This window comes from Mixophyes fleayi, chromosome 3, assembly GCF_038048845.1.
Source record: "Mixophyes fleayi isolate aMixFle1 chromosome 3, aMixFle1.hap1, whole genome shotgun sequence".
Classification (NCBI taxonomy): Eukaryota; Metazoa; Chordata; class Amphibia; order Anura; family Limnodynastidae; genus Mixophyes; species Mixophyes fleayi.
In genome coordinates, this window is record NC_134404.1 from 147,729,120 (window position 1) to 147,741,119 (window position 12,000).

Genomic DNA, 12,000 nt, shown 5'->3' on the forward strand with positions numbered 1-12,000 from the left:
AGTGATACTTAGTTTAAATATTACAATTAAATTTAATAGGATCACTATAAACTCATCTAACAATAAATATTTTAATAACAAATAATTAAACAGAATAAAACAAACATACAATGAGGTTATAAGCATCCGTTAAAACATGCAATGTGATCACAATTTAATCTCTATAATGACATTTTATTAATAGAGATACTTAGTAGTGTGAAGTTATTCCTTTTATTCCTCAGATTTGTATAGGATTGGCAATGCTTTTTATCACAACAGCTTACCTGCAATTTGAACACATTTAGGGTCCCTTTTTTAGTCATTAAGTTATACACACACAAAAGTGTAATCAAGATTAGTTTAAGCCCTCAACAACACTACACCTGCATATATATCAAATCTCTTATCAAAGTACTCTCCCTCCTGCCCTCTTAGATCTACTTCTGATCTTCGTCTCTTGTTACCACCTCTCACTACCGCCTACAAGACTTCTCCCGTGCTGCTCCCCACTTATGGAATTCCCTACTACGCTTAGTCAGATTTTCCCACAGCCTTCAAACCTTTAGACGCTCTTTGAAAACCCATCTCTTCTTTTAGAGGTAACACTATTCACACTAATGCACCCTCACAACTGCCACAATCTCCCCTCTGAACCACATTTACTCCTCTTGTTTCAGCTGTGCCCTTTTCCACTTAGACTGTAAGCTCTCTAATGAGCAGGGTCCTCCAGACCTATTGTTTTCATGTCTGCATTTATTTTTCCTACCTTGTTTATGTATGTACTGTTTTCCCTACTGTACGACACTGCAGAGCACTGTGTCTCCTTACAAATCTACAATAATAATCTATAATATAAATGTCTAGTGGCGTGTGTTAGTCTGTCTGTGTGTGGAAAAAATAAAACCAAGCTGCAGCGCCACCTGCTGGGCGGAGTTATACACTGACCTACTAAATTCTTAGTGTGTGTGGAAAAAAAATATTCAGAAAGGGCTGAAATTTGGTATACTAAGATGTTTTTAATTTAATTGTTAAAAGTGTTTTATAAAGATTTTTAAAAAATATATATATATTTCTTGAAGGAGAAGTGACAGTTGGGAGTGGTTGGTGGTTGCCGGGGGTGACAGTGGGGAGTGGTTGGTGGTTGAGGCCTGGGCTATGGCCCAAATGCATGACAAGAACCTTTTTAACACCTTAAGTAGCTTGATTTGACTAGAATGCATGAGTATCATGCACGGGTTAACTTGTTAATAATAATAAGCTATAAATGAGGCTAAACTAAATAAAAACTGAAACGTTTTAGGAGGTTGGATTTTGAAGTGACGTTTACAATTTTTCAAAGAGCGCCTCTGTAGATTTTTCTGCCTCTCTGCACACCTATTTGGACAAAACAGCACAAAATACAGGCGCTTGCCGCTTAGCTGTGCGCATCATGTGAGCTTTGTAAAAGGCAACCAGAGAATTGAGACACTCAAAACTAGAGATGGGCGGGCTCGGTTCCCCGAGATCCGAACCCGCCCGAACTTCACCTATCCGAGTACCGAGCCGAGCAGGCTCGATACTCTCCCGCCCATTCGGATTCGAAATAGAGGCAAAACGTCATTGTGACGTCGTCGGATATCAGAGCTCGGTTCTCGCGATATTTGAAATGCATAAATACCCGCCTCCACAGCAATCCATCGCCTATTGACAGAGGGAGAGAGCAGGGTTAGGTCACAGACTGTATTAGAGCAGGGACAGAGCAATTATTGTATACCTTATTCTTTCAATTATTATTGAAATTCTGCTAGCAATTCTTCTAGCAATTGTTAGAGCAGGAAGAGAGGAGGATAGAGGAGGCATTTTTTTGAATATTTTGCACTACAAGTGCTTTGGGGTGTTCTGGCTGCAAAAAGTCTTATCTATCAGCACTAACTAATGAATATTTTGCACTACAAGTGCTTTGGGGTGTCCCATATTCCCCAGTGTGAAACCACAATTTTTCTGGCTGCATAAAGTCTTATTTAGCAGCACTATCTATTGAATATTTTGCACTACAAGTGCTTTGGGGTGTCTCATATTTCCCAGTGTGAAACAATATTTTTTCTGGTGTTGAAAGTCTTATCTAGCAGCACTATCTATTTAATATTTTGCACTACAAGTGCTTTGGGCTCATTAAAATGGATTCAAAGCAGTCCACATATGAGCAGGATCAGCAAGCAGGTGCTGGCACCAGTCCTGATGGTAGTCTTCCCTGTACGTCATCTAGTAAAGCCTATGTAAAAGTACATAGTATTTTTAAATCAGGGAAAAAAAACACACCCCAAAAAAAATAAGTATACTTACAAGTATTATTATTATTATCATTTATTTGTTGGGCGCCACAGGGTTTTCGCAGCGCCTTACATAGTACAAACAGTAGACCATACAGGGTGAAACATTACAGAACAATAAACACAAAGTACCAATGCTTCGGAAACTCCGGGCAGACATATGGAGTGAGGGCGGAGCAGAAGAGTCGGTATGAAGACAGGAGGGGAGAGGGGCCCTGCTCATGCGAGGTTACATTCTAAGGGAGGGTGGACAAAACAGGCACGAAGGGAGGCAGTGATGCAAGGGAGAAAAAGGGACCAGGGGAGAGGAAGGAGAACAAGCAGAGTGGATGAGGGGTTAAGTGGATGGTTGGTAGGCTTTCAGGAACAGGTGAGTTTTGAGAGCCCGTTTGAAGGAGCACAGATTGGGAGCGAGACGGATAGAGCGAGGGAGGTCATTCCAGTGCAGGGGGGCAGCTCGGGAGAAGTCTTGGACTCGGGAGTGGGAAGAGGTAATAAGAGTGGAGGAGAGGCGACGGTCGTTTGCCGAGCGCAGGAAGCGAGCGGGAGTAAGGAGGTTAGAGATGTAGGGAGCAGTAGACTGGGAGAGAGCTTTGTAAGTGGTAGTAAGGAGTTTAAAGAGGATTCTGTAAGGGAAAGGGAGCCAGTGTAAGGCCTGGTAGAGAGGGGAGGCAGAGGAGGAGCGACGTGAGAGAAAGATAAGTCTGGCAGCTGCATTGAGTACAGATCGGAGCGGGGCGAGATGGGAGAGAGGGAGGCCAGTGAGGAGGAGGTTGCAGTAGTCCAGGCGGGAGATGATGAGTGCATGGATGATGGTTTTGGTGGCGTCTTGTGAGAGGAAGGGTCGGATGCGGGCAATGTTGCGCAGTTGGAAGCAACAGACTTGAGCAAGGGATTGGACGTGGGGGGCAAAAGAGAGAAAGGAGTCAAGGGTGACACCCAGGCAACGGAGTTGGGTGACAGATGAGATGGTAGTGTTGTTAACAACGATAGAGAGGTTGTGGTGAGAGGGGAGTCTGGAAGGCGGAAAGAATATGAGTTCCGTTTTGGAGATGTTAATTTTGAGAAAGCGTGAGGACATCCAGGAGGAGATGGCAGAGAGGCAGTCTGATACACGAGAGAGGAGGGTGGACCAGGAGAGGAGATGTAGAGTTGAATGTCGTCAGCATAAAGGTGATACTGAAGACCAAAGGAGGAGATGAGCGCACCAAGGGAGGAAGTGTAGAGCGAAAAGAGAAGGGGGCCGAGAACAGAGCCCTGGGGGACTCCTACTTGGAGGGGCGTGGGGGCGGTGGAAGAGCCGGACGTGGAGACAGAGAAGGTGTGGTTTGCAAGGTAAGAGCAGAACCAGGCATGGACAGAACCAGAGAGGCTTAGAGAGAGAAGAGTTTGCAGAAGGAGGGGGTGGTCCACAGTGTCAAATGCCGCGGAGAGGTCGAGGAGGATAAGTAAGGAGAAGTGACCCCTGGATTTGGCTGATAGGAGGTCATTGGTGACTTTAGCCAGGGCAGTTTCAGTAGAGTGGAGGGGGCGGTAACCAGATTGGAGAGGGTCGAGGAGGGAATTGTCCGAGAGGTATCTGGTGAGACGACAGCAGACTAACCGCTCAAGAAGTTTGGAGGCATAGGGGAGAAGAGAGATAGGACGATAATTGGCGACGGAGGTGGGGTCAAGGTTGGGTTTTTTTGAGGATAGGAGAGATGAGAGCGTGTTTGAATGAGGAGGGTACATATGAGCAGGATCAGGAAGCAGGTGCTGGCACCAGTCCTGATGGTAGTCTTCCCTGTACGTCATCTAGTAAAGCCTATGTATATGTATAAGTGTAGGGTGCAATCTACCCCCAAATAGGAAAGGAACTTGGGGCATTTCTATATCACGTACAGTCTTGAAAGGTTGTTGTTTTGTCAATTTCACAATAAGGGTAGGGTGTCATACACAGACAGACACCAAACTGCCTTTGTCCATTTATTTTTATATTCTACAGTCTAGACCGGCTGAATAGTTTTCTATTGTACTACTAGTGGAGAGGGAGTCTGATGTAGACAGAAACCAAACTGCCTTTGTCCATTTCTATTTATATTCTACAGTCTATATAGGCTGAATAGTTTTCTATTTTACTACTAGTGGAGAGGGAGTCTGATGCAGACAGATACCAAACTTCCTTTGTCAATTTCTATTTAACGTACAGTCAATGCAGGCTGATTTTTTTTTATTTAACTACAACTGTAGGGTGTAATATACACCCAAAGACAATGGCTGCATTGACAATAGGCATAGATGGAGAGGAAGACAATAAGGTTTGTGTGCAGAATTAAGGACGGCCTACCAGGGATTAAACTGTTTTTTTTTCATAATTTATTAGCTTTAGATTTACCTCACTTATCCAAGAAACTGGTGGAGCACTAAATTAGGTTATTGTAGACCAAAATTTTTTTATTTTTTTACAAAAATAGCAAACAAAACCTAACTAAATCAAAACCAAAACCAAAACACGCAAGGGCGGTTTTGCCAAAACCAAAACACGAAGGTAATGCAGATCCAAAACCAAAACACGAGGGTCAGTGACCATCTCTACTCAAAACAAACAATATTGTATTTCAGGAGCATCAAATGATGACATAATAATAAAAGAAACTAGTTGGAAGTTTGAACTCTGTTTCACACAGAGCTCTGTTTGACAGAGGTCAGTGTGACAGGAGCCTCATATCCCTAGGGACTTGGGTAACCCTGCTCCTTCTATTATCTAACTCTCAGTATATGGTTTTCTGCTTCTATCTACTCATGACACATGCAATCCTGCCCTAACTAACACACTCACACGAGTGTGCAGGTCACTGTCTACCACATGTTCAGCACACCAATCTCCTCCTGCTGTGAACAGTCTGATGATCTGATTGGTTATGCAGTGAATATTCTGATGACCTTATTCGATAATAAACAGGCAACATTGACAAGCAGGAGATGGAGATTGAATATAATAATCTGCCTGGGCCAAAGACGATATGATGCTAACACAGAGTATATGTAAAAGAAATATAAGTTTTTCTTGCACCATGCTCATTGTTTAAACGGTCATTGTTTAAATGCAACCTAATGCTAGTTAAAATGCTGCATTTTTAAAGCTCAGACGCACAGCATTATGTTATGGTCATTAATGTTAGGCCTAATCAAGTAATATATATATAAATGTCTGTGATATTCTTTGGCCTGTAATTCTTGACTTTCAGCTGGGCTTTACAATAATGTTACACATCAGTTTGTGATAGGAGAAATCGCATTGTAGCTCATGAGACCCATGTAGTTTGGTCTATAGAAGGACTTACACATTGCTGTACTGCAAGATTCCAGATCCAAGAAAGCTACATTCATGTCAGATAATCATCTTGTGTAGTGTACATTTATAGTATAAAGATTTACACACCATTGTTCTGTTAATACTGAAATTAGGAAATAGTAATAACATTAAAGATACACATTCTTAACTAGATTTTGCATACCTTTCTATTTCAGGTCTTATTGCTTTCTCTCTTTCAAACATGGCGATGATTAGCTTTCCCCATTCTTTTTCTATATCGTTTGGATGGTATCCCTGACAGAGCTTTATTCGGCCAAACTCAATCCAAGTCTTGAGAAGAAACAAAATACTTAATGTAAAGTGTTGATTTAGTCCACAACGAAAGTGTTGTCCCAACAGAATAATAATACTTACTTCTAGCATTGTGTACAGGTGTTTAATCTTTGCTTTTTCTGTTTCCTTTGGTGGGATGTCTTTCTCTTTAAATTGCAAGTATTGGTTATAAAGTGCCTGCAAAGGTAAAAAAAAAAACACATCCAAATTAAAAACATAACTATCATAGTGTGTATAGTATTGTAATGATTTGGAACACAACAGATGCCTAAAGGCTCATAAGCATGAGTAGTGCTTTCCATGGGCCACTAGTATGCTTGCTCTGAGTTAGTTAACACAACTCAACTGGCACCAATTGGCACTGCAAGTAGAATATGAAGAAAGTGTCGACAGTACACACAAGCAATGAGAATGAATGCTAAACAGGCTTGGACGTGGCTTGTGTATATGGTCCATCCAGCGTCCACTGAGAACGCTCATGTGTAATGTCGCCACTTTCCTCATAGGGTTCAATTAAACCTATTTCCAGTGATGGAAATCAAGTACCAAGTACTATTACTTTTAAAGGTACTCATTAGATAAGGTAATGTTTAAATATTGAAACATACAATCAAGGTAAAGTTACATGAAACAATCATGTTCTTTTATTAGAATTCTGCCTGGGAGCAAACTGTTTATAACCAAACTTTACAGACAGGCATACATTTAATGTATTGCGACATCTATCATTCTTTATAGCGCACTGTGTAAGAAAAAATGTAAGCTGTCCGATAACAGCTACTGACTTGGTAACCAGGTATGTATTTAGAGGCAATGCTGCCCTAGGCAATTTCACTCAATACACCCTAAAGTAGCAACCATATAAGCCTTCTACTCAACACCCCCTTCCTCATTATTTTTAATAGGAAAAATAGGTGGTTAGTAAAGACCAAGCAGCAAAAAAGGAAAATTGACATGGAAATAATTAATAAAATTAGCATAAAACATTTATATGCTGTTATAGCCATATAGCATATTGGCAAATGTGGTCCGAATAGGGCTAATATTGACCTGTGGCTGTTGCCCCCTATTCCAGAAGAAACCAGTCACCTGACCCAACAAGCAGTAGCTCATCCATTTTGACCATCTATATGTATGGGTAGACACTGATCCTGTCGCTCAAAGCTCAGGTTGAGCTACAGAACGAGATTGTTTGGTTGGGATCCACAGTCTGAAATAGCTGCCCATTGAAAGTGTATATTATTTCCATGACTACATATGGATAGATTTTTAAGTTGCATATGAATTAGTAGATGAAAATGTGCAATGTCAAGTAATACATCAAACATGTTGTTTGATAAAAACACATTGGGTCTGATTCATTAACGAAAGTAAAGCAAAAGAAAAATGAGTAACTTTGTACCTTGGAAAAACCATGTTGCTTTGGAGGGGTAGGCAAATTTAAAATGTGATGGCAGATTTATAGTTGGGGTAAGGCATGTTCTAGATCAACTTTAAATTTCAGTGTACACATAAGCTATCAAGTATTTGTGCGCTACATGAAAAAACAGCAAGTATTTTTCTCTTTCTTTTTTAAACGTTTTATTTTTGCAAGGTCACATGAGAAAAAGTTTACAACTGACAATATGAGTTCACAAATTTAAGTAAAGAAAATAAACAGAGTCTACAACCAGCGTAGAGGTGGAACTCAACGCATCAGCAATATAGTTATAGATGAGATGAGAGAGTGACCAAGAGTTTTCCTTACAGAGGAGAGAGAAGAAGAAAAAGGGAGAGTACAAATAAGAGATAGAGAGAGAAGAGAGAAAAGATAGGGGTAAAGGAGAGAAGTGGCTAAATCCAAAGTGAGGGATGTAAAGAGCTAGGGAGGGGGAAGAGATAGCAATACTTAGTTATGTAAATGATGAGCGAGCCTGGAAAAAGCAGAGCCAAAGGGTCCCAAACCTTGGTGAAAGCTCTCGAGGAGTTGCGGATGGTGCTGGTCAGATACTCCATTCGCTGGGTCTGCCAGAATCTTATTAATTAAGGTCTGTAGGGAGGGGGAAGATTGCTGATGGCAGTCGACTGCTATTTAGGTGGGCTCCAGGGGAATATCCATCTGAAGAATTGATAGAATCATGTGTTTGATCTCAGTCCAGAAACTTGTCAGTTTTGGGCACGTCCACCAAATATGGGGGTAAGTGCCTTCATGGGAGCACTCCAGCCAGCACCGATCAGAGGAGTCAGGGAGCATTCTATGAAGTCGTGAATGCACATAGTACCATCGGTTTAGCACCTTATAGATATTCTCCTTAATTCTAACACAAATAGAACTGGAGGCAGAATTCTCATGGATCTCAAACCATTCCTTATCTAAGAACGTCTCACAAGGTCACGTTCCCAGGCTAGCTTGTGGGGGTCCCGAAGGCCCAGAGTAAAGGGAGCAAGCTCATAGTACAGTGTAGAGATTAAACCTTTTGTTGAAGATTGGCGTAAACAGAGAGATTCGAAGGTAGAGAGAGGGCGAAAAAAAGGCGGTCTTTGACTGCATTATGGAAATTGGGTAGTTGTAGAAATTGATAGTACTGTTTAGAGAAGATGTGAAAGCGAGATTGGATGAAAAATAGTGGAAGACGTTAGGTGATTAAGATATAACTCCCGGCGAGTGCCACGGCTGAAATAAATTAGGGAGAAGTCCCAGGGAGAAATCTGGGGAATTAAATAGCGGAATCACAGGAGAGGGATGAGATGAGAGGCAGTATTTTTGAGAAGAGGAATCCCAAATGGATAGGGAATATGAGATAACTCAGTGGAGTAAAATGCGCTTTGGGCAACAAGCCCTTGGGAGCCACAGAAGAGAAGTCCAAAACCCTTAGCCTCAAGTTTAGACCATACTCTGAAATCTGTTGAGCCACCATAGAACACACTGAGTGAGTTGGGCAGAAAGGTAGCAACGGCAAAAATCAGGAATCCCCATGCCCCCTCCCCACGGTGATCTCTGAGGGGCCGTTTGTCTGACCAGATAAATTTAGTAACGTGAAAATGGAGAAATTTAAAAATGTAGGGTGGGATACGAATGGGAAGGGTCTGAAAATGATAAAGTAATCTGGGTAGGATATTCATTTTAACGGCATTAACATGGTCATTCCAAGATATATAAAGGTGTGAACAAGCGGTGAGCTCTAACTTTATTTGGTCAGGAAGATGGGTAAAATGTTCTTGATAAAAGGTGTCAGTAATGTTTAGTAATAAAGATTCCCAGATATTCGATTTTTTTGGAAACGTCATTGAAATAGAAAAGAACGCTCCAGGAGTATCTTGTCAGAGTTAGGAACATTACAGTCCAAAAATTCAGTCTTGTCTGAGTTTATATTGTAGCCCAAAAATGGCTATATAGGTCCAGCTCGGCCAATAGGGTAGTATAGAAGTGGTAGGATGGGTGATGTACAGTAGGATGTCATCAGCATAGAGCGCAAATTTATCGGTAGAGGTGCCCACAGGTATACCATTTATCTCCTGGTTGGCCCGGATCCTGGTGGCCAAAGGCTCAATGATCATCAGCATCATCAGCAGCTATTTATATTGCGCCAGTAATTCCGCAGCGCTTTACATAGAACTCATTCACATCAGTCCCTGCCTCATCAGAGCTTACAGTCTAATGTCCCTAACATACACATACACACAGATAGACTAAGGTCAATTTGATAGCAGCCAATTAACCTACTATGATGATGAGAACGAATAAGAGTGGGAAGAGGGAGCAACCTTGACGTGTGCCATTCAAAATAGGGAAGGGTACAGAGGTCAGGCCATAGAAGCCAAGGGAGAGCAGTATAGGGCCAAGATGCCTTTCAAAAATCTGCCTGAGAAACCCATTGCTCCGAGCACCCCATCCATAAAAGACCAGGAGATGCGGTCGAATGCCTTTTCAGCATTGAGCTCCATGAGAACGGAAGGAAGGCTATCGCTCTGAATTGCGTGTATCAGATTTTTGACCCCTCTAGTATTATCAGGGGCTTGACGCCCTGGGATGAAACCCACCTGGTCAGGATGGATGAGGGCAGGGAGGAGCTGGTTCAACCTGAAGGCCAAAATTTTTGCATATAGTTTCAAAGTTGAGTAATGAAATAGGCCTATAGCTGGCGCAAATAGAGTGGTCTTTGCCCGGTTTCTGGATAACAATTATGTTAGCCCAGGCAAATTTTGCAAATAGATAATGTATACTGTCATTGCCAAATCAGTTCAAACATAATCTATTTTTTTCAAAACTTATCTGTAAAAAAAATTCAACTTAAAAATAAATAAGCACTTTTTAGTAAAAATAAGTGAAATTAAAAAACCTACAATACCCTGATTGCATAAGTCTGCACACTCACTTATAGTAGTAAGTGGTTTTGAAAAAGTCTCTATCGACTGCGCACACCTGGAGGTAAATGTATTAAGGAGCGATTTTTGCAAATCGCCGATGTTCGGCGACTTTGACAGCTACATTTAAAACGGCAATGTGTTTAAAGGCAATATTTGGCCTTAAACACATTGCCGTTTTAAATGTAGCTGTCAAAATCAGTGAATATCTGTGATTTGCAAAAATTGCTTCTTAATACATTTAGCCCCTTGATTGTAGAATTCTATATCACCATTACCTGAAACACAAAATTCCAGCATATTGCGAGGGAATCTACTGTGCACAGCCCTCTTTTTGTCATTTCAAGGTTTTTAATGGGATTCCCGTCTGAGCTCTAACTGGGCCTTTCCTCAACTTTGATCTGATATCTGCTGTTCAACCTGTCTCATCAAATCATAACATATTTTCACACATGGTTTAGGGTGATTGAATGTATGTTGTTGCAAAATGTAGATGAACTTGGATGTTCTTGCCACCCTACACTTTAGCCTAGACATGTGCAGAATAGGGAGATTGTTCTCTTGCAGGGAGTGATCAGTCTCTGCCAGAAATTCCTGCAGCTACTGTAATGTTGCTGTAGGCTTCTTGGTAGCCTCACTGATAAGTTTTTCTCTTGTCTTGTCATCAACTTTGGAGGGATGTCCTTATCTTGGCAACGTCCCTGTTGTGCCACATTTTCTGCACTTATCAATTATAGTCTTCGATGATACGGGCAATGTCTTTGAAATTCTTTTATATCGTCTCCTGACTGGTACCTTTCAACACTTAGATCTTGTAGATGTTTTGAAAGCTTATTGTGGACCTTGGCTAGCTCAGTAAAGTGCAACCAAGACAACTGCAAGAAAATCCTATTTCCTATCTCTTAATTGGGGATAATCACAGTTGATTTCACTGATGACTGGTGTATGCTAATTACCTTTGAACATGACTTTGAATGTGATTGGTTAACTCTAAACACAGCTACAGTCACATTATGAAAGGGTGTGTACACTTATACAACCAAGTTATTGTATTATTTTTTCTATATATCTAACATCTATACAGCCATTGTATTACAGCACAGCACACACAGTTTTACCTACTGATTATTTCAAGTATGTAAGAATCAAAATTGTACACTGTTCCCAAGACAGGTTGGGTCTTACCTTTAGTTCTACAGCAGTATTTGGGAAATTTCTGTCAGACATTAACGTAACATGGTGCCTAATCCATTGGATGAGGTAATTCACCATATTCTGGTATTCTACCCACTTCACCTCAACATCCTAAAACAATACAAGAATGTAATAATAAATAACATATCATTTTAAAAGGTAATATGAAAACAATTAGCTCTATGTACTAAAGCCCTACATTTGAGGTGTTTAAAAAATGGAGGACAAGTGATGGAGGATACTGGCACTGGGAGTAATGGTAGGAATGGCACAACAGGCCACATGAAAATGATTAATCTCATTATCAAGTATGCTCGCTGTAGCTTTGACTCTACTCAAACTCCGCTAACGACACGTCACGGAAAGCCATGGAATTAACCATGCAAAGGAAAGTATAGTGGAAGAAATGTGAATGTGCCAACCTGTACTTTAAATTTGTCATGATACAGAGAATACAATTTTTTTGTAGTTTTTAGTCAAGAATAGTTGGATAATGGATGATAAGCATGTTTATTTGCATTGGGCGTACACATTGAGATATCA

At 40.9% G+C, this 12,000-nt stretch overlaps 1 protein-coding gene across 23 annotated transcripts in view; it reads right to left on the reverse strand.

The window, feature by feature from the left end:
- The window catches only part of DST (dystonin), a 474,923-nt gene that overhangs the window by 195,155 nt on the left and 267,768 nt on the right, over window positions 1-12,000 (reverse strand). For all 23 annotated transcript variants that reach the window (XM_075202543.1, XM_075202542.1, XM_075202533.1 and 20 more), the window contains 3 exons: window positions 11,449-11,568; window positions 6,001-6,096; window positions 5,789-5,916 (listed from right to left, as the gene is read on the reverse strand). In XM_075202543.1, coding sequence (XP_075058644.1) covers window positions 5,789-5,916; window positions 6,001-6,096; window positions 11,449-11,568 — 344 coding nt within the window. The remainder of the gene's footprint in view (window positions 1-5,788; window positions 5,917-6,000; window positions 6,097-11,448; window positions 11,569-12,000) is intronic.